The sequence below is a fragment of the Pteropus vampyrus genome, unplaced genomic scaffold (genome assembly GCF_000151845.1).
Source record: "Pteropus vampyrus isolate Shadow unplaced genomic scaffold, Pvam_2.0 Scaffold18, whole genome shotgun sequence".
Classification (NCBI taxonomy): domain Eukaryota; kingdom Metazoa; phylum Chordata; class Mammalia; order Chiroptera; family Pteropodidae; genus Pteropus; species Pteropus vampyrus.
In genome coordinates, this window is record NW_011888799.1 from 5,391,276 (window position 1) to 5,414,102 (window position 22,827).

The 22,827-nt window shown below is 45.1% G+C and overlaps 2 protein-coding genes across 2 annotated transcripts in view; one reads left to right on the forward strand and one right to left on the reverse strand.

Moving 5' to 3' along the window:
- Positions 1 to 2,870, forward strand: part of GUCA1A (guanylate cyclase activator 1A) — an 8,208-nt gene extending 5,338 nt beyond the window's left edge. The window contains exons 2-4 of the mRNA XM_011354617.1: positions 1,799 to 1,948; positions 2,357 to 2,450; positions 2,699 to 2,870. Coding sequence (XP_011352919.1) covers positions 1,799 to 1,948; positions 2,357 to 2,450; positions 2,699 to 2,859 — 405 coding nt within the window. The 3' untranslated portion in view covers positions 2,860 to 2,870. The remainder of the gene's footprint in view (positions 1 to 1,798; positions 1,949 to 2,356; positions 2,451 to 2,698) is intronic.
- Positions 2,871 to 6,197: 3,327 nt separating this feature from the next.
- Positions 6,198 to 14,904, reverse strand: GUCA1B (guanylate cyclase activator 1B). Its single transcript, XM_011354618.1, has 4 exons — positions 14,698 to 14,904; positions 8,565 to 8,714; positions 7,009 to 7,129; positions 6,198 to 6,325 (listed from the first exon to the last, which is right to left on the reverse strand). Exons 1-4 carry the CDS (start codon positions 14,902 to 14,904, stop codon positions 6,198 to 6,200), a joined length of 606 nt encoding a protein of 201 aa, XP_011352920.1.
- Between the last annotated feature and the right edge of the window lie 7,923 nt (positions 14,905 to 22,827).

The window sequence follows — 22,827 nt, forward strand, 5'->3', positions numbered from 1 at the left end:
TAGTATTACTGAATCTAATCCATACCACGATCTTGAGAAGTACATACTGTCATTCCCATTTTACAACTGTGGAAACTACACCTCAAAGAGGCCATTTGACTTGTCCAAGGTCACACCTCTCCTAAGATGTGGTTGAGGTCTTTCTGGCACAAAAGCCTATACCTTTCCATTGTCCCCTTTTAGGTAAAGGTAAAAATTTCCAACAATATAGAAAGATAAAAAATGAAAAGCATCCTTACCCTGTGTTCTCGCCCAGAGAAAACCTCCTTAGCTGTTGCCTTGCTTCTCTGAGCATTGTTGCACAGGGACCTTGCTCCATTCTGACAATAGTTCTGGGAGGTGGGTTGGACAAGGATTGGAAGAGCTGAGGCATCTGTGAGAGTCCTTGGGCATGGGAAAGCACCACACAAATGTTCACTACAATCATGGCACTCACTGTGGGGCTCAGAGTGGTTAAGGCCTCATCTATAGGCCAAAGGCCAGCACAGAACCAGGAGATCTCAGAGGCCGTCCTGCCCGACCTCTGCCACATCCCTAATGACAGTGCTCTAGCTTCTGCATGCACATTTGCAATGACAGAGATCTCATTATTGCATGAGGCCGGCCCTTCCAGCATGGGCATCTCTGCTTGTTAAAGAATTCTTCACACTGACCCAAAAATTGCCTCTCAGTAATTTACTAGTTCCGGAGTTATGATTTTAAGTGGAGGAATAGGGACTAGACTCCAAGTTCACATGTTCTGAGTCCAGTGCTCCTTGCCCTACAGTGCTCAGACTCTCTGCAAAACAGAAGCTTCCCTCTCCCAATCTCACTTGGCTTGAGTGTGTGGGGAGGCGTGGGGGGAAGGGCAGATGCAGGCCTGTGCTCCCTGCTTTTCTGATCCCATTGATAGGGCTGGCAGGGCTGGCAGGGCTGGCAGGGCTGGGCAGAGGGTCAGCTAGTCAACATTTGCTGGATAGTAAATATCCCGCAGGACTGTCTTGTGCCACGTTCCCCCATGGCCAACCTCTCCAAGACTCAGTGAGGGCATCACCTCCCTCAGGAAGCCACCCTAAGCCCCTCTCCTGCCCTCTCCACAGCAGAGTTGGGCACACTTGTTCTGTGATTCTATAATGTCCTGTCTAGATGTGTTGTTGCTGAATACACATCATGATGGCATAGTGATCTCTTTATAACAGTAATAGTAGTAATAATAATAACTAACATTTATTGAGTACTTACTATATGCTAGGCAGTGTTGACTGCTTTATTTAATCCCATGACAATCTCACAGAGGTAGGTACCATTATAATTATTATAGATGAAAAAATCAAGGGCTGGAGCCATATTGAGTCATTTGCGCCAGATCCCACAGTTTTGAGAGGGTGAAGCCAGGATTCAACACTGCATGTAACAGGTGCTCAGTTAAGTTCGAAGAATAAAGGAAACAATGAGAAAGGCAATCCTTACCAACTGCCCTTAACCCAGCTCCAAAAAACTCATCCAAACCATACCCCCATCCCTGGGAATTCAGTTTCTCTCCTCTCACCTCCAATCACCTTGCAACTGGCAGGGCTCAAGTTTGAGAACAGGGAAGCAGCCAGTGACAGCTGGAACCCAAATGCCTGTGAAGACATAGCACCAGTCATTCACATCCGATTGGGGGTCACTTTATCGAATTTGATCGCAGTCTCTGGGGCAGGCAGGGTGGGCAATGGGAGGTGTCCAGGACAGATGCTGGAAACAGGGGCACAAAGGGGGAGGGGCACAGAGCAGGGCCTGGGGTGGGCTCAAGGAGTCTCCTCATCCCCTCTCCCAGGACGGCTACATTGACTTCATGGAGTACGTGGCAGCGCTCAGCTTGGTCCTCAAGGGGAAGGTGGAACAGAAGTTGCGCTGGTACTTCAAGCTCTACGACGTTGACGGCAATGGATGCATTGACCGCGATGAGCTGCTCACGATTATCCGGGTAACTCCAAGTGCAGAGGGCTGGGCCTGGGGCAGGGACAGAGGCCCTGAGCTGAGAGCCTGGGGGTTGGGTCTTCAGTGGGCAGAACTGTGATCTCAGAAGGTGGTAGGATGGAATCGAGGGTCTCCGTGGCAGCTCTGGCCCTCACCAGCTGCGTGATCTCAGCCCCGCCTCCCCCCCCCCCCCTGCATTTCTTCTCCTCTCTGGGCCTCAGTTCCCTCATCTGTACCAAGACACTGTGTAAGCTCTTAAGTCCCAGCTCTGCCTCTGCTGTCCACCCCACTGCTCCAGCACCTTGACCTCTACTTACCACTGCTGTTGGGAGCCAGAGGAGCTGTCACGGCCTCCACTCCACCACTGTCCTATCCTAAAATGGGTCTTGTCACTTCTCCTCCTTCTCCCCTCCAGGCCATCCGAACCATTAACCCCTACAGTGACACCACCATGAGTGCAGAAGAGTTTACCGATACAGTGTTCTCCAAGATCGATGTCAATGGGGATGGTGAGGAGACTGGTGTGGAGGTCCCCGGGGGGGAGTCACTAGGCTGTAAGGCCCCAGCCACAGAGCTGAATTTTAGGGAGCCCTGGACCAAACTTTGGTCTCTGGCTCCTTTGCCTGTCCCACTCACAGCCGCTTCTCCCTGCGTTGGCTCTGTCCTCCCTTGCAAGACTCCAGCTTTGGGCCCTGGTGTAATGATACCAAGTAGATGTGAAGACCCTCCTCCCCATGACTCCCCTTCTCTCTTCCAGGAGAGCTTTCTTTGGAAGAGTTCATGGAGGGCGTCCAGAAGGACCAGATGCTCCTGGAGACGCTGACACGAAGCCTGGACCTTACCAGCATTGTGCGCAGGCTCCAAAATGGGGAGCAAGACGAGGGGGCTGGCGGTGGGGCGGCTGAGGCAGCCGGCTGAGTCCGCTGACCCGATGCTTCTGTGTTGGGGAGTGGGTGTGTGATGCTGCTGTTGTTACCATTGTTTTAATACTATAGAGTTTATTGAACTCAAAGTCTCAGCTCGCCTCCTTGGGGTGCACGGTGGCAGCAGAGGGGTAGGGGTTGGAGTCCAGAGCTGGGGATGGTGAGGAATGGTCTCTGAACCCTCTGCGTGACTCAGCTGATAGTGAGTGCTTCTAATCGGGGGTGCTCCTCAACACCCCTCTGCCTTTAGGCTCCTCCCTTACCCTTTCTGGCACCTCCCACCGCTTTTCCCAGCTTCCCCCAATGAGCTTCTCCAGTCCCACTCTCTTCTAGACATGGAAGCCCTGAGGCAGAGCTGGGTTTTCCGAGGACTCTGATGGAATCCTACAGATCTTGTGGCAGCAGCCTCCATCCTGGTGTTGCAAGGACCCCTAGGACTGCCCGAGCCTACTCGTGTGGTTTGCATTGATTTTTTCCTCCCGTTTATTGAACACCTACTCTGTACTAGTGCTAGATGTTAGACATGCAAAGGAGAGGACTGTTCTCATCCTCAAGGAACTCACAAGCTAAGCATCATTTTATATATGTTATATATTATATGTTATATGTTATATGTTATATATTATGTACTATATATTATATATTATATATTATTATATGTGTGTGTGTGTATGTGTGTGTGTATAAATTAGAGACACTGTGAATGGAGTCCTGTAGGAGCACAGGGAACTATGAGCAAATCTGACTCAGAGAGCGCCTCACAGAGGTGACCTTTAACTTTGAACATGAAAGAAGAATTGAGGTTGCATATGGAGAAGAAGGTGTGTGGGAGGTGCATTCTGTGGGATGTATGTGTGTCACGTGGGGGCTGTGTAATGTGAGGAGGAGCTTTCTTAGGTGTAATTGGGGATATCTCTTAGAATTTAAATTTTACCAAATTTGAAACAATAAGGGATCATCATATCCATTTTTAAGGAGCATCATCCAGGGCCCCAGTAATAGGAAAAATAGTAAACTCCTTCAAGAAGTTACAATGCTACCAAGGAGACAGGGATGGAATGTTTGGATGGCAGTAGAGATCTGAATCACGACTAAATGACCAGGCACAGTGTGTGCGCACATGTGCACACATTCAGACACTCTGGGAGGATCTGTTCTAGGTGGATATTGGCCAAAAAGTGAAAGAAGGTGGAGTGGTACTATAGAAAGTCATCATTTATCAAGAGGAAAACCATATTTATTTAGAAGTGCCTGCACAACACCCTCATGCTTCACTCGTTGTCCCGTGAGAGGCATGTGGTGCTGCCCAATTCCCCACAGGTATGTGACTCATTACAAGTGACCCGACCATCCCTGGTCTCATCTAAATCCCTCTCGCTGCAGTGACACCTGACAGCAGCTGGGAAATGGAGCAGTCTGTTACAGGTGGGCCTCATCCCCATTCTTTGCGTGCCCCAGCTTTAGAAATACCTGCCCAAGAACCTGGGGAGAGACATAGGCTAGAGCAGTTGTGCGCATTTTTTCAAAGACACTATTTCTTCTGGGCTTTGAGTCTTCACTTCAGCTGGGTGTGGGGGAGTGCGGGGAGTAAATAATAATCCAGGGTGGGAGGGAGAAAAACGGGGAAAGGGGAATGAAGCCCCAGGTTGCAGAGGGCTCCTGCCCAGGTGTATGTGTGTGGGGTGGGGGGTGCGGGGATGAGAGAATGTGTTTTGCTCACATCCGTCCTGTCCATCACTTGGAACCACCTCAGACTGGGAAGCCAGCCAGGGCCTGAGCACAGACATGGAGGGACAGTGGAGGTCAATGCCAGAGGCAGCCTGGAAAACAAGGAATTGACATTTCTGTTGCTTCTCTTGGTGCCTGCCTCTTGGGAAATCCTGAAGGTCAGAATGAGGAGCGTATCTGGGTAGAATAAGGACATTTTCCCAACCTCATTCACAGACCACCTTTATGATTTGGGGCATATCTGTGTGCCACCTGGATTATTGCTTTTTTAATCAACTGTTTTTTACCTAAAATTTATTTCTAAAGAAATCTTTATATGAATATCATACCGATGAAATCATAGGTTCAACAGGTTAATTTTATTTTTTATACATCAACATAGAAGCATATTCATTCAAGGTAAAGCAAGTGTTTTTCCAGGTCCCACTTTAAATGGTCTCACAGAGGTAAAACTGGTCCAGGGCCCTGGTTTTTAATTTGTGTTTTCAGAAGAGCCTCTGGCTCCAGGGATGGGAGGGGTCTGAGTTGCTCAGCTCCCCTTCAACCAGAGCGGCACCCTTTTAATCTAGTTTCTATTTTGGGATTACACACAAGAGTTTGTATAACAAAAGTAATTCTACATCTAAAAAAATAAATCCGAAAACTGCTAGTGTAGTCCAGCCTGCTCACCGTGCAGATGAGATAACCAAGGTCAGAGCAGAGAAGTGGCCATTTTAGGTCACACAGCAGTTGGAGGCAGAGCCTGACGTAGAACTCAGGTTGTCAAGCTTCCAATTATCCCTGGAGACAGAGGGAAGGCTTCTCGATCCGATCCATTAGAGATGCATTTTGGCTATGGCTGGAAAGTGTGGAAGGTCCCTGCTGGGGAGAGGGTTGGAGAGGTGGGTGTAGGGGGTGAGGGGTAGGGAGGGGAAGAAGAGGGTTGGGGTGGCAGCAGGGGCTAGGGGAACAGCACCAGGGTAGAGCTGAAACAGCCCCTTAAGCACGGCTGACCCCTCCAAGGGCAGGAGACCATGGCCTGACTTGCTGCAGGTTTCCCTTGCTGACGTACCTGGTGCAGCCAACTTGGAGAGGAGGAGGCAAGCATCCTCTCATGAACACCCCTCAGGATGCTGGGGATGTAATTATTATTCACCCCGCACCCAACTCCTACTTTTTCTTCAGACTCACCGCCTTCCAGCCCCTGCCTTCTACCAGTCTGCTTCATACAATGTGAGCATTCTCATTGCTAACTTGGTATATAGGACCCCGCCTCTCAGTTTGCCCTTACTTCCAGCTAAGAACCATGTAAGAATTTGTGGGACCCCAACAACCATCTAACCAAGGCATAGTTTGCCCAGGAGCCGCTGGAGAGTGTGAGCAAGCCATTCCCTTCACCACCCAGTAAACCCTCCCAGTAAGTAGGCTCTGCCCTGTAGGCAGCGTCAGACCAACAGCCCCTCCCCCTTCCCGTGCAGCCCCATCCCCTTCACAGGGCTGCCAGGATAAGAGTGGGCATAAGCAGGCTGAGCCAGGAGCCCTCCCACTGCTCCAGAAACCTGGTAAGCCTAGAGTCTTGGTGGGGGCCTGTGGACTCTGGCAGGGCTCCCAGGGCCCCAGACCCTTCTAGAACATGGCACTTTTCCGCCTCTGCTGAGAGATCCAGCCACCGGGATTCACATCCATCTGCAGCATCTTCATCACCCACTTATCACGACGGGCACCTTCAATGAACTCATTCAAAGACAGCTGGCCTGAGCAAGGGGCAGGAGAGAGTCATTCAGGAGAATGGAAGAAATGGAGTCGGGGGCAAGAGTTGACAGGAGAGGCCATCTCTTCTTGTGTGCACTTATAGCTCTTATACGAACAAGCCTGCAGTTTCAGTCTCGGGGCCTAAGCTTGGGGCCTGTCAATTCTCTGATCCTCCACGAATCTCCTTGAACCTTCAAGGATTTCTTTAAGGGACTTTATTTGCAAATGAATTGGAGTTTTGCTTGTGACCACAGTACTCTCGAAATGTTCTGAGGACTCTTCTGGGTGTGTTGGGGCTGCGAGGGTGAAGACCCCCAGTAACCTCAATGGGCCTCCCCTATGCCCGGCTCTTAAATATGTTACCCCATTCCTCTCAGAGGTATTATCCCCACCTTCCAGATGAGGAAACGGAGACCAGGCTGAGAGGTTTAAATGTCTGCCTGACTCCAAAGCTCCTTTTCTTTCTCTCTGCTTACCTGGCCTCCATCAGCAACTCCAGTAGGAATTTTAATCACTCTTAAAATGTCATGTGCTAGTGACACCCTTTGTCATTTCATGTAGTCCTCTACACACCCAGCTCATAGATGAGGACACCAGTTGTTAGGAGGTGGAAGGCTTTGCCCAAGGTCACATGGCCAGGAAGTGGGGGTGCTATGGAGAGGGCCACCGTCTCTGCCCCAGTTACCATCTCCGTTCTCATCCACCAGAAGGAAGATCCTGTCCACGACCTCCTCGGGAGTGAGCAGCTGGCCTTGCTGCTCATCCTCCATCTCCACCCTGCAGGCTTTCTTCAACTTGTAAATTGCCTGTCAGAGAAAACACAGAGGCATTGATGGGACCCTGCAAACTCCACCCCTCCCCTAAGACCTAGGTCCCTCAGCACCGTGTCCCCAACGCTGTCCCCCAGGCTGTGCATCTGAGGACCAAAGGACCCCGATCCAAATAAAAACTGACCTGTCCTCAGGCTGTTCTCTCAGGGTCCCATTGGCCTAGTTCCAAATGAGGAGTACCTGGCCTCACACGTCACCCCATCCCAACACCATTGGCGTTTTCACTATGAGCACCAAAGCCAAAAACCAAAACCTCTAGTGAGGGATGTGTATGGCACTGTGATGGTCTAAAGAGCACTTTACAGAGGAAAATAGAGATTCAGAGAGGAAAAGAGAATGTAGTATATTTATGGATGTGTGTATCTATGTGTGTGAAACAGGATGATAAGAGATACGAGTGTTTGGACTGGAGGGGAAAGAAGAGGTTTCTCCTTTGCCCTGTTTCCTCTTCCAGTGAGGCAACATTCGTGAAGTGAAATGGAGAAGAGACAGACAAACATGAGGATTATCCTTAGTTCCTAGACTGGGTGCTTTCTGAGGGCAGAGGCATAGCTGGCCGATCCCCAAGGCCTCACTGCCCAGCGCTACACCTGGCACAGAGCAGGCCCTCACCGACTGTGTCAGAGAGCCTCAGGTTACAGCCAGCTACAGCACCTTCTGGTGAATGAACTTGGGCAAACACAGAACCTCCATGAGGTAATTTCCTTATCTATAAAATGGGCTAAGAACTGCCACCCCGTAAATGCGGCTCTGGGGGTAACAGGCTTAGCACAGTTCACATGTCAGTGTCTGTGCTCTAGTGGGCATTTTTTCCCCCTTGATTATTATTGCTAGTAGTCTATCATGTTTGCTAGTCTTTTCAAAGAACCAACTTTTGGTTTTGTTGACTTATTTTCTCTTGCGTATTTTTTTTCTATTTCATTAATCTCTGCTCTTTCTTATTTCCTTTCTTCTACTATCTTTGGGTTTGATTTACCTTTCTTTTCTCTAATTTCTTGAGATGACTTCTTAGGTCATTTATTTTCGGCCTCTTATTTTCTAATATACATTTTTTAAGGCTATACACGTTTCCGCAAGCCCAGCTTTGGCTGCATTCCACAAGTTTTGTTATGTTTGCATTATTTTTCAGTTCACAATGCTTTGGATATGTGTGTGTGTGAGTGATATTATTTCTTTGATTCATGAAGTATTTAGAAGTGTATTGCATAGTTTCCAAACACATGGGAGTTTTTAATTTATCTTTTATAATTGATTTCTAGCTTAATTCCACTGTGGTCAGAAAGCACACTCTGAATAATTTCAGCGCCTCTTCCCAAACCCTAGCCCCAGGGGCCCCCTCTTCATCAGCCGGCCCTCAGAGCCCAGCAGTGCTCCTGTGCCCAGGTACCAGGCCCCATGGGCAGATACTAACCTCCACAATGTCGAGCAGCTCCAGGCGGTCGATACAGCCATTGCGGTCCTTGTCATAGATCTTAAAGGTCCACTTCAGCTTGTGCTCCAGGGTGCCCCTCAGCACCAGGTTCAGGGCTGCCACATACTCTAGGAAGTCGATGGTGTTATCCTGCATTGAGAGTGGGAGCTGTGAGACCCCCTCCTGCCCACTGCTTCACATCCCCAGAGTGCAGGCGTGTGCCCTATTCTGGGCTGTCCATCTGTACAGACTCAGGGCTTTGCCTCTTCCTTGCAGTCCGTGTGGCTTCTGCATATTTGCCCATGCTGTTCTCCGCCCCAAGATCATTTCCCAGTCTCCACGATCATCCAATCCTACCCATCTTTCAAGGCTCAGCTCAAGGGTCCCCACCTCTAGGAAGCCTTCCTTTTTGGCCCACTTTAGCCACAAGGATCTCTCGCTCCCTCTTCTAACATTCATAGCACCTACTACCTATTCTGCACAGTTTGAAACTTACTCTGTCATTGTTGCCCGTTTTGTAGGTATGTCTCATTCTCTAGCTAGATTATATGCTCCTGAAGAAAAGAGGGGCTTACATGGGTTTTGTTTCTCTTCCACACCTAGCGCAGTGCCACTCATCCCCAGAGTCAGGGTCTCATAAATATTTATGAATCAATGAATAAATGATCAACTTAATCTGAATTTGAGACCAAGGTAGTTTGGAAAGGAGATTAGAAAGCAGCGCTTACATTGAAAGTTTCCTTTGCACTTTCATTCACTCCGAGCCCAAGGGAAGGTGAACAAGGCAATGGCTTCAGCTCTTGCTCACCTCTAGGTCCCAGGCAGACATTAAACTGAAGGACAGGCCTGCATGCCACCCACACTCAGGAAGGTAGAGGTGTGAGGACAGAGCTCAACTCAGGTGCTAAGTGGCGAGAGGAAGGAGGAGGGGCCTAGTTCACTTCTGAGGTGATTCTGACTAGAAAACTAAACCTTCCTTGAATAGAAATGTGACAGCGACTATTATTCCAAAAGCAGTAAACGAGAAGTAGGGGAAGAACAAGCTTTGGTTCCAGAAGAGTTTGAGGTGAGAGGCTGGTGGTGCTGGCTGTAGGAGGTTGACACCTCGTGACCTCAAATATTTCAGGTTGGGGATCTCAGCTCTCTAAGTCAAAGCCTGAGACATCAGCTCCCCCAGGAGTATCTGTCATTCCACTGACATTTTAATCAGAAATGACATTGCTGGTCCAGAGCACCTCTGTCCCACTAAGTCAGGCCACTTGGAGCCCCAGCCCCAGATACGGGTGCCTGGGTGAGCAAGGTGTGAGCCAACAAGCGAACACGGCAGGAAATGAGGGAAATAGCAAAAAAGCCTAAGGAAAAACCAAGAAGAAAATAAAACGAGCCTACTTCAACTCCTGAAGTGTTTTATTTAGCATCTTTTATATAATTCCTTCTGGTCTTCCACACCCTCCACCATGTATTTACCTAATTGAAGTCAGACTGTAGTTGTAGTTTCGTTTCCTGGATTTTCATTTTAAAATGTCTCAAGTCTTCAAAATGATTTAAAATCATAACTTTTTTTTTTTTGAGGGGTTCTGGGCAGTTCCTCTTGCTGAATATGGTTTTAATATTTTATGTTACACAGTAAACATCTTTGTACATATATATTTTTTTCTTACAGCTCCGGTAATTTCATTAGGGTAGATTTTAGCAATGGCTGTTTGTTCCTACACCCGCCCCCACTAGACTTTAATGCAGCTTTTGTAGGTATGTAATTTTATGAAATTTTATCACATGCGTAGATATAAGTAACTATCAACACGAACTCTTTTGTGTTACCTCTTAATAGTCACATTCTTCTCCCAACTGTCTCACTTGGCAACTACTGATTTCTTCTCCATTCCTTGAATAGTTTCACCTTGGGAATGGTATAGGAACAGAATCGTACAATGTGTAACCTTTTAAAACTGGCTTTTTTCACTCAGCGTGATGCCCCGGAGATTCATCTAAATTGCTGTATGTATAAATAGTTCCTTCCTTTTTCATTGCTGAGTAGTATTCCATTGCATGAATGGTCCCGAGTCTGTTTTCTATTCACTCATTGAAGGTTATTTGGCTTGTTTCCAGTTTTTTTCACCAGCTTTATTGAGATATAATTGCAAAATAGCCCTTTAAAGAACACCGTGTAAATTTAAGGTGTACAATGCCAATTGGTTGTTCTTTAAAAGGCTATTTTCATTAATAATTATGATATAGTAAGCTTACTAAAAATTGATCTTATGTTTCTTTTTGCATAAGAGTTGAGTAGGAAAAGTTATGCAAAATGGCTGGAAGAAACCATCTATTTTACATACCTCATCTCCTTCAGGTCTGTTTTCCCCCATTTAATGGGTGAGGAATCAGAGACTCAAAGGTCAAATAAGTTGCCTAAGGCTGAGACTTTCGAGCTACAGGTCTTCAGTTCACTAAGTGGGGAGAACTTTCTTATTCCACTCAGTGTCTATCACTGTCTAAAAAATGAGCCCAGTGTCCAGCAGCAAGGCGAGAAAAGCAAAACCAAAACCACTGGCAAATCCCTACTCTCTAGATCTCCAGATTCTCCTGCATTCTTTGTCTGGAACCTTCTCACAATATCTTCCTCAACACAATACGTTTTTCCACAATAACCCCAAAGGAGTCCAGAACAAGTCATCCAAAGATGTGTTCTGTGGTAGGCGGATCATTTTGTACTAAAGGCAACTTTAGCCTAGGACTCAAGAGAAACTTCTGCCCCTCCCTTAACTACATAGAAGAATTTGAATTAGGGGTCTTGCCCATAATAAGAGATTATCAGAAATAACCTCTTTAGACCTACCTATAGGGTAGGGCAACCAATTCTGTTTAATACACTTCTGCTGTTCCTGCAATGACCTTTTGAAGCCCCCAAGGCACCTTACCTCATTCCCAGCTCAGACTGTCTTATACCCATGTTCCCTTTCTGTCTCTGAACATCTCATGCCTGTGGGGTCTCTGACTCTCTCCTGTATGTGGGGTTCCCATACATATGTATATATTAAATTTGTTTATTTTTTCTTGCTAATCAGGATCATGACCATTTGATTATTAGAACGGCCAAAAGAATCTTGAGAGTAGAGGAGAGTTTCTTCCACCCCACAACCCTTTCCTGTTCTAGGGGCTCGTTCTAGAGTAAACCCTTCCTGACAAGTGATCTCACCTGTGAGGTTATCGCAAACCCCGGGGACACTACCAGGAAGCTTCCAGCCCAAACTAATCTCATCAGCTGTGTATCCGCCCTCGTCAGCCTTAATTACCAACCGAGGACCACTGAGTAGGCTCTGCCTACTCAGGAGTGGGAGTGGAATCGACAAGCGTGTGATCTGCTCTGTGGAGTCATCTGCCCTGTTTCTCCTTGAATTGGCTGTATCTGCGCGCCAGCCCTGACCCCAACACATGTTACATAAGGATCCCAAGTGACATTTGAGCTTCCCTTTTCTTCCATTCCAGTGCGTCACAGGGCAACAGCACAGAGAGAAGAGTGTTACAAAGGAGAGTGGCCCCGGAGATGAGATGTTCCTCCCTCCTCGCCTCCACCACACCCGTTTTCCATCACCCCAGATTTTGACATGTGAGCTAGCTCTATGAGCTCTTTTGATTTTATTTGCCCTAGAAATCTCAGATCAATGGCCCAGAACTGAGACTTCCTGACCTAAAGATTGTGCTGAGGTGGGAAGGGGAGTTGGATGTGGGTTTGGAGACAGAGACTAAGTAGGAAGAGAAAAGAAAGAAGGCTCAGTGTCTGACAGATGAACTTAGTACACCTTCTAAGAAAGTTCTTCCTTCCAGTATATTGTCAGCTAATAAGCAGAGAAAGGGAAGTGGAATTAGAAAATTATCAATAGACGCCAAACTCAGTAGATGAAAATTCGATGAGTAACAGAATATTTACTTTGTCTAAAAGTATCCCCCTATAAAATGTTCACTAATTACAAAGGAAAAATATTAACTTTACGGTAGAGAAACCAGGCCAACACCACATAAGCAAATGATGAAGTTAACCACCCCAGTAATGTGACAGACCAACTTCACGTGCCCCCTGACGTGATGAACTGAGAAGGAAAAACGTCACTTCTGAGGCGTTTCTGCCGGAAGTGTAAAACCTGAATCTAATCGCAAGGCAACACTGGACAAACCAAAATAATTGGCCTGCAATTTTCAAAAATGTCAGGGCCAAATAAGACAAGAAAAGCTGAGAAGAAAGATTCCTAATTAAAGACTAAGGAGACAAGTAAATGCAATGCATCATTAGACCGCTTCCAACCCTCCTCCCTCCCCAGCCCCCCAAAAGATAAAGGTAAAAAAAGCACTAAAGGACATTATCAGGACAAACTGACCAAACTTGAATATGGATTGTCAATTATGTAATAGATTTCTAGCAATGTTAAATTTCCTGATTTTGATAATTATGGTAGGTTATTTAAAAGAATATCCTTATTCTTAAGAGAAACACACTGAAATACTTAGGGGTAAAAAGGCTCAACGTCTCTAACTTTCTTTTTAAAAATTATATGTGTGTGTGTGTGGAGGAGAGAGAATGATAAAGCAAATATTCAAAAAAATGTAAATATTGGCTAAATTGTACATGGGAGTTACTTGCATTATTATTCTTGCAAGTTTGAATGTAAATTTGAAATCCTATCAAAATAAAAGTTATAAAGAAAGGGAAAAAAGCAATTGATGAATATATATGCTAATTTGTAAGAAGTGATGAGGTATAAGGGGTACAGCTATATGATGTCCAGGGGCTTAATAATCCTTTTTGGATCTTAAATTGTTATATTGGATTTTTAGGTAAGTATGGGGAAGATTGATATATTTATGATAGTAAGTTTTGTCATATATGACCTTTTTTTAAAATCATTTTTTCTCTCTAAAAAAAGTAACTGCCTTCTAGGCAAGGGCACTTGCCTGGAAGTGAGGATCCCTGAGTGTATGATCTTGGGCAAATCAATTCACATCCTCTTGCCCTAGTTTTCTCATCATTTAATTCGAAGTAACAAATTCTGCATGCTCCCTCATGGGGCTGCTGCTGACTCAGAGACTGAAGAAAGGAGGAGCTTTGGGAAGTCTGCTCACTATGTTTCCTGAGAGGGAGTTTATAGGATTCATTTCCAAGGAGGTTTCTGTTTTACAAAAGACGCTGACCCCATTCCCTGACAGGAGCTGAGATGTGCATTGACTGCTCAGCACTCCGCATGATTCAGCCTAGGAAGTGAAGGTCTCCATGCTCAGAGAAGTGGGGTACTGTTGATTTCTTAAGATTAATTACCTAGGTCCAACGCACACCCTTCAATTTTGAGGGCTCAAATAAGTATTTGAAGTAACTCTAATGGTTTAAAGGATTGCAGAGGCGCTAGACTGGATGACTTTAAATAATGAAGGAGTTTCCATTTTTTAATTCAATTTCCAGGTGTGAATTTATAAAATATATTACCCTCTTAGCTGCTGGTGTCATGGGAGGGCTTAAAGAAACCCTGTGGTTGAATGATATCATGGGATCGTCCATGACTTGAAGAGTAATAATCCATCCATGTCCCAGTCCATGAAGGAGGCTTCTCCAGCATTCTTGTCTTGGTGGGGAAGACCTGACCAGCCTCAATTCAAAGGGCCCATCGATGGGGAGCTCACAGTCTATGCCAAGAAAACTTGTCCCACTTGGGACAGCTCCTTTGCTCCTTATCATTAGACTGGCAGGGGATCTGGGTGTGTGTGTGTGTGTGTGTGTGTGTGTGTGTGTGTGTGAGAAACCAGGTCCTAGGGCTGCAAGCCCCTGGCCGGAAATACACAGAGAGGACTAGGCTATATGCCCTTCTGCCAAGCCTACCTTCAGCTCTCAGTAAGAAGAGACAGACATGGAGAGTCAGATGGAAGCAGAGGGACAGGGCAGAGGGAAGAGAAGATGGGAAGGGACAAAACGATGGGGAGAGAGAGGAGTTTTGGAGAAAAGATGAGGCAGAAGTGGTGAGAGGGGAATGGAGAGAAAAGAAGAGCAGGAGGACTGGGGAACCAGGAGTCCCTGCCGAGGATGCTCCCTTAAGGATGAGAAATATGCCAGGTGGACTGGCTGCCAATCCTCCCCTTCAGGGTGCCTTACCCCGTTCTTGTCGAAGGCTCGAAACATGCCTTCTACATACTGGGTAGCCTCCTCGTTGCCTGTGACCTTGAAGAAGCGCTTAAACTCGTGCATGAAGAGTGTGCCGCTGGGACACTCCACCACGAACTTCTTGTACCACTCCTGGAGCTCCGCCACATCCATCTCACCGGCCGCCTCCGCCTCCTCCCAGCTGAACTGTTGCCCCATCCTGGCCCCCAAGAATGTCAGGGAGCAAGGGTCTGTGCTTCCTCCGGGCTTCTGCTGATGGATTCCTTAAGTTGCGGTCCTTTTCCTCCCTTTCCTTTGCTCAGCCAGCCTCTTCACCATCTCCTGGACAACTGAACGTGACAGTTTAGGGGGCAGGCGACAAAGAGGGCGGAACCAGGCCAGCTAAGCGCCCTAAGATCATTAGAAGATTCTCTTGGGAGGTCTGACCTCCAGCCTGCTAAGCTCCCCCAGCCCGACCCCTCCCGTTTGTCTTGTCAACCACTCAACTAAGCTGCCTGGCAGAAGAGAGAGAAGGGGAAGAAACTGAGGTAGAAAGAGGGAGAGTGGCTGAAGACAAGTTGGAAAGACGGCTGAGACCCTCCCATCTCATACACACTTCCTGTTCCTTTAGTTGGGCACCACACTGCTCCAGAGAGGCCCATCTTGGAGGCAGGGGAGACTCAAGTCCATAGAGGAAGCTGGGCCAACTTCTAGCCCATAAAATAGAATCTGCTGGGGATCTGGGGCTCACTTCTGCACCTGGTCTGGTGAGTAGTAGCAGAATCTATGATGTGAAGGGCTCTAGGTGAGCAGCTCTGTCCACGAGCTAACTTAGTCCCCAGCACAATGTCATTAGCTCTATTATAGACCACACCCTTTATTGATTCCTTAAGTTGAGTCTTGGAAGTTTCTCTTTAAATTTTCTAAATTAAAGTACAAACACCCTTCACCCAGGATCTAGAGGCTTTTCCTACTTTCTCTCCAAAGTATGATATGTGAGAAGGATCTGGGAGAATGGCTAAAATTATCTCTGAAGTCTCTCTTTTATTAAAGGTTCATGCAAATTTGTTTTTGCATCAATTCATGCTTGTTTTAATGTAGTAGAAAAATGACTCCTCCAAGAAATCAGAAAACTTGGAGCACTGATTTTTCTAGAAGATTTTAGGGGCAGTGGTTCCAATGAGTCTCTTAGTCTTAGGGGCAACACTGCCTGTCTCCCATTGGATGTTCATCCTGAATAGTCTTGTACATCTCCAGGCCTGATGCCCTCTCTCATGGCCTCTGACACCATACATCCCCAATCTCTCAAAGTTGCCATTCCTGAAGTAAGAACGCCACTCCCTCTTTCAAGTGCTGATGGATTTTTCTCCCATGTCCCACATCCCTCAGGGTCTGGAGAATAGGTCTAGTCTCTTCCTTGCTCTTAATTGTTTCCTTCACCTTTTCTCTTTTCTTCCTCAAAAATGCCAGTCCCTTCGAAACTGTGTCCGAAGCCACCCTCCATGTATTCATCTTTGTTGCCATTATTCACTGATGACTTCACCACGTGTCTCAAAGCATCAGCTCAGAGTCATCCACATCTAGGTGAAGAGTTGGATTCATCTCACATCCTGGCCTCAAATTCCCTTGCTCTCTAGAGAGCTTTTCTTCCATTCCACCTTGGCCTCCCATTCGCTTGTGGTCCCTGGGCCAGCAGCTGGAACATCTGGGAGTTTGTTAAAAATGCAAATTCTCAGGCCCCACCTCTCCCATTGAATCAGGAACTTTGGGGGTGGGCCCAGCAATTAGTGTTTTAACAAGTCCTCCAGTTCCTCCCAATACACACAGAGTTTGAGAGCCATACCCTCGACCTTGATATCAGACATTTCTGTACTCCCTCTGACACATTCAAACATCACTGTCGCTTCTCCTTCCAGCTCACTTATTCGAACACCTGCACTCCAATAACTCATCAGCCTTATTGTGACGTGCAACTTGTTGATCTCGTATTTTAAAAAATATCTGTTACGTCACTCACATCCTCGCTTTCCTCTTTATCCTCCTCATCTGCGGCCCAGCTCTCTTGCCATTTCCTTGCCGTGACCTTGACCTTTGCACCCCTCTCTCTCTCTAACTACTCATTTGGCAAAACCTGACCCCTGGCTAAAGCTAACCACTAATTATGCATTAACACCTCACCTGCACCCAGGAGGCTGATCACGGCTGGAGAAAATCATAAAATCATGCTGGTTGCACTCAAGTCGGTCACACCAGAGGATCGTACCACATACTCTTCCCTGCTGACTTCAGTCTCCCGCTCCCTGAGATGACTATTCCACAACGCTTCCTGCCCTCAAACCCTCCGCTTACTCCTATGTTCAGCTGACCTTGTCTCATGTTTTACTTCACAAATAGATAACATTAGACAACCACCTCGCCTTCCCAGCATAGACACACTTTTCTGCCTCTGTACTCATGTACTGTGAGCTCTTCCTGGTTCAGTGGAAGCAATGTCCCTTTCTCTCTTCTCCATCTGTCAGCTTCTCCACTAATTTTCTAGAGTTCATCGCTCTGCCTATTCAAGTGTAGGATGCATTTCCTTCCTACAATTAATCATTCCTTTTCTCTTCTGCATCCTTGGTTTATCCTTCTCTAATGGATCATTCCCATCTGAAGACATGCTTTAATATCATCTTTATTAAAACCAAATAAAACAACAAAAATCCTGCCTTCCACATTCAGCGTCCCATTACGACTTTCATGGACCTATGTACTTTTACCTTCATAGGTCATAATAAAAATATGGAATAAATAAATATGGAATTTAAGGATTTAACATATTTTATCACTCATTGATATAAAGATTAATATAATTCAGTCTAGTCCAGATTGGATTAAACTCATTCTTCTGAATTTAAAAAAAATTAAAACACTTAAACTATTGTGGACTCTGGGCACTCTGAATCCCTGGATCCACTGGTCCTGCCCACATTCCCCTCAACCCAGAGTCCTAATTTTGGCTCCCCTTTTAACAAATCCCCCTGTGGCAGATTTATTTTCCAAAATGGCACAGAAGTAGATCTGATCTCACATTTCTCCCATCAAGGAGGGAGTCTATTTCTCCTTCTCTTCAACCTTGATGAGACTTTTTGACTACCTCACTGAAGAGAATGGGGAAAAGTGACATCATATAATTTCCAAGGCTAGGTTATCAAAGGCAATAGGGTTTCTGCCCATCTCTCTCTCAGGACTTGCCCTTGAACCCAGCCACCATGTTGTGAGGAAGCCCAGAGCACATGGAGGGGTTCTGGCTGATGGCCAGCCTCAACCACCAGACGTGCGGGTGAATGAATGGCTCCAGCCTCAGCCTTCCAGCCACCCCAGCTGATACCAAATGGAGGTGATGACGCCACAGAGCCCTGACTAAATTGCAGATTTGTGTGCAAAGTAAATGTCATTGTTTTCAGCCACTGAGTGTGAGACATTTTTTTAAGGTAGCACTAGTAACTGAACATTCTCAAACTGTTGTGTGTCTTCATCTTTCTTATTCTCACCTCAGCTTACTCCAGTTGGATGCTCATCCCTGTCACTGCATGAAAAAGACTTCTATAGTAGTCACCAATTACCTACATTTCTTATTCGACTTGCCAGCAGATTCATCATAGTTCACCAAATGAATTCGTTCTCCAAATACTTTAGGTTTAAAGAACCCACATTCTCTGAGTTCACAACTTTACTGATTGTCTTCTTTGTTAGCACTTCCTCTTTTTTACCAAATCTCAACATGCTTGGAGGCTTCCCAGGCTCGCCCTCAGTACTGTTCTCTTACCTACACTCTCCCTAGAAGAACTCATTCATCCTCTGACATTACAAACCATTTGTAGGCTGAGAGCTTCCAAATTTACATCTTCAGCCTGGACCTCTCTCCACAACTCGATTCATGAACCCAGCTATCCACTGGATATCTACACTTAGATTGCGAACTTAGCAAGGTCAAGACCAAACTACTCCTTTACTTCCCCAATCCCGTTTCAACCTTCCTCCATCTCTGTAATGGCATCATTATTTATCAAGTTGCTTAGGCCAAAAACTAGGAGTCATCCTCGAATTCTCTTTCACTTAGATCTCGTTTCATTCTATTAGTAAGTCAGTCCATCAGCTCTGCTTCGAAACTATATTTTGAATCCAATCACTTCTCATTACCTCCACTACTGCAACTCTAGTCCAGGCTACATCCTTTCATTTGGTCCACTGCAGCAGGTCCTAACCAGTCTTACTGACCCCTCTTGCCAACTCCATCCTTACAGTCCATACTCAGTAGGCAGAAGTATATTCTAAAGCACAAATCAGATCCTATAACTCTCCTGCTCCAAACCTCCTATGATTTCCCATTTACAATCAGAATAAGATCTACATGCCTTACCACAGCCATGATGCATCACATGATCTAGCTGGTGCCTACTCGGTCTTGTTTCTCTGCCCTTGTCCACAGACACAGCAAGCTCATTGGGGCTTAGCATTGATTGTCCCACTACTTGCACCGCTCTGCCTCCAGGTCTTCACATGGCTGCCTCCTTCTTGACATTCCTCCCTCCTGAGAGAGAACTTCCCCAGCTTCGCCTCGAGTAGCTGCTCAAGTGATTCTGACATTATTCTATTTTCTTCATAGTGCTTAACTGCAGCTGGAACTCTTATTCTTTTTTTATGTCTTCCCCACTGAGTCTGAGATCCTTGAGCAGAGGGACTTCACCATATAAACTGCAGAATTCCTAGTGCCTAGAACTGTGTTTAGAACATACAAGGGACTCAAATACTTGTTGAATAACTTGTTGAGTGAACACAGTGCTAAATTAATGTGAGCTATTACGCCTTAATTTTATAAGACGACTCCCCTTGACTCCTTTGAGAGTGCGTGGATTAGCAGATATTTGTTGATGTGAAAAGATAATAAGGCTTTAGAACTGGAAGAGGCCCTGAAGACCATCTAGCCCAGTGATTTTCAACCTTTTCCCCATCTCATCATCCCTGAAGACAACATGCACCTAGCAGCTGCTGCGGCTCTGAACCAACAGCACCTCATCTAGCTTGGTGTGAAGATGGTGTCATCTGGGCCCACTCTTCATATCTATTGATATTTAAACAACATTGAGGAGTGATTAAATAATGTTACCTGTGCTCACGTTAAGAAAATATATAAATGAAATATAACTTGGGCCCCTAAGTGAGGAATCTAAAATCCAAATGGTTTTTCATGTGGGTCAACTGCTGATGACCTGCCCCATAAACACTGCTGAGGTGTTGAGGTATAAATATATTGTTTTAAAGAGGATTAGGACTCTATAGAGAGAAAGAATAGCTTGAAGTAATAATAGTAAGGATTTAAGGAGGGCAGGGCTGGGAATTGGGCAGGGATTTGCAAAGAGAACCCTGGGAATTGCAGGCAGTCAGCCATAAGCCTGGATGCAGGAATAAAGGTTTGAGCAACAAATTTATCTGCTAGATGGGCCTGGCTGAAACCCTATTGTAAATTAGGGGCCACCAACCCCCAGGTCATGGACAGGTACTGGTCTGCAGCCTGTTAGGAAACAGGCCGCACAGCAGGAGGTGAGTGGCAGGCAAGCGATTGAAACTTCATCTATATTTGCAGCTGTAAACACAACAGTGTTCTTGTGATCCAGTAGGTCTCTCCTCGCTGAAGCCTGAACTCGCGCATTGCCCCCTTAGACACTCAGGACCTTGAGACCACAGGGATTGCACTGTGTACTATACTGCTTGTCTTTATTCATACCACATTTATGTATTTTATTCCTGTTTTCCCCCACCCCCAGTAAATCTCTTTATTTTTAAGCTTTAGGGACATAAGCATATTTTACTAATGTGAAAGGGGAAATAAATCTGGATTTTAGGTTTCAACATTCTGCATTTAATATGTGGATATCTGAGTACCTCAGTCTTTAAAAATTAGGGTCTAGGGCTGTCCCTGTCACTAACCTGAACTCAGACACAACAGTTTTACCCTTGTCTCAGCTTCATCTGTAATCTGAAAAGGTGATTGAGTGGGCAAGTTGTATCTTGGTTTTCTCCCCCGTAAAATGGGGATAATAGTAACTACTTATTGGGTTGTTTTAAACATTAACTAAGATAGTATTTGTAAATGACTGTATGTAAATGTTTGGCATAATGTATGGTGGTGATTATAAGAAGCACATTATATGTTTTCTCGTCTAAATTAAACTTCACAGTTGCTCTAAGTACTGTCCTCACTTCGGAGATACTGAGGTCCTTTCCTGCTAGTTTTTAAATAGTACAGCACAAACATGTGGAATATCACTAAAATTGTACTGCCATCTAGTAATAACTATTGATAATTGAATAGTCTTATCGAGTACTGTGAGGTGCTAAGTCATCTAATTTAATACTCCAAACTTAATAAGTAGGCATTATTTCCTACATTTTACTGAGTAAACTGAAGCTCTGATAGAGTTAAATACCTTGCCCAAATTTACTGCAGTTAGTGTGTTTGAACTCTTATTTGACTCATGACTGTCTTGACTCCGAAGTCCAAGTTTTCTGTACTCTGCTACTCATTAGTATTGTAGTAAAACTAGTTTAATAATATAATGTAGGAAAGGAGGAATGGTGGCTGACCAATAGAAATGTTAGGAAATCAGACTATTTGTTTTAAACAATTGCTTTATATATTTATTGTGGCATGTCTAAATGGCCAAAGGAACATATAATTCTCTTTGAAAGCACTGAAACTAGGCACTGAACAAATTTAATCTGTAGAGTCCTATCAATAATTTTAAACAGACCATAATATTTTATTTAATATGAAAAAATATATCTCAGATCAGAGATAGCAACAATGAACTCAGAGCTACATCTCAATAAAAAAAAATAATCTCACTCCTTACCTGCATCTTGTACATTCTGCCATCAGGTCCCCTTTTCTCTCAACACCTCCCAACCCCACCATGGACAGAAAGTGAGACTGGGGCATTAATTATAATTTTTAGAATATGCATTTTACTTGGGAACCCACCCCCCCCGAAAACAACTTTCTCAGCCTATCAGGATAAAGAAAATACCTTGTTTATGTCAATAGTAGGCTTCAAATATGCCAAATATTTTTGTCAAAGACGTATCACTAGTTTTTGTCATGTGTGTAGTTTATTTGCATATTTATCTTAAAACAAGATGTTAATATATAATTTCATGTGTTAAACTCAGTAATCTGTTTACAGGCTAATTTAGTCTGAAAACGACTGGAAGTGGATGCACACCTTTTTAAGGAACTTACAGGTAGAGTCACTGCAGCTGAGTATGCATAAATCATCCTCTTATAGTATAGTCATTAGTACTGTCTATAAAAAAAACACAACAAAGCTACATTTATTTTTAAAGAATTATTTCTTTTAAAGTAAAATGGGTCACAAATTGCAGCTTTGCTAGATATAATTACCATTATATCCCTCTTGTTTTATTGACTAATTCTTAATCTTGAGACTTCTAAGATAAGCACACTTTAGGCATTTGTGAATGACAGTCATAGCAGAGCTGCGAACAGAACGAGGTCATGGGGCACAAGGCTGTAATTCTTTTCATGTTAATGATGGTAATGTGAGTCTGACACACAGGCAGTATGCATTCAAACACCGACACCCGATAGCAGGTCAGGAAGAGAAGAGGAATTTCGGTTTAAATGGGGGAGTGTGGGACTGAGAAGTCATAACTACTCCAGAGATGTGAAGGAAACCACAAAGGACACAGACCTGATTCTTCCGTAAAAAGGTAACGAATCACTCCCTTGGGGTTGATACATCAATAGTTTCAGCCCATTGCAGTCTTGCTTCTTTCAAGGCTTTAACTACTATTTAATTTCATGGAAAAGTAGACATTTCCAAACAAAAAGGTTGCCATTAACCCAAAGAAAGAGACCTTCGTATCAGTGAGGAATTTAATAAGGAAAATATTTTCTGTCCTTTGCAGTTTTCAAAAGCCATTTTATCTATTCAATTTTTGGTATTTACTATGGTGCTGGGCACACAAAATAAAAGCCTGCTGAATGAATGAATCACAGGATGAGTGAAACAATATAGGTGGTAATTTCTTGAGAGCTCAAATTCCATTAGTGACCCTTTAAGGTAGCCCTGTAAGGAT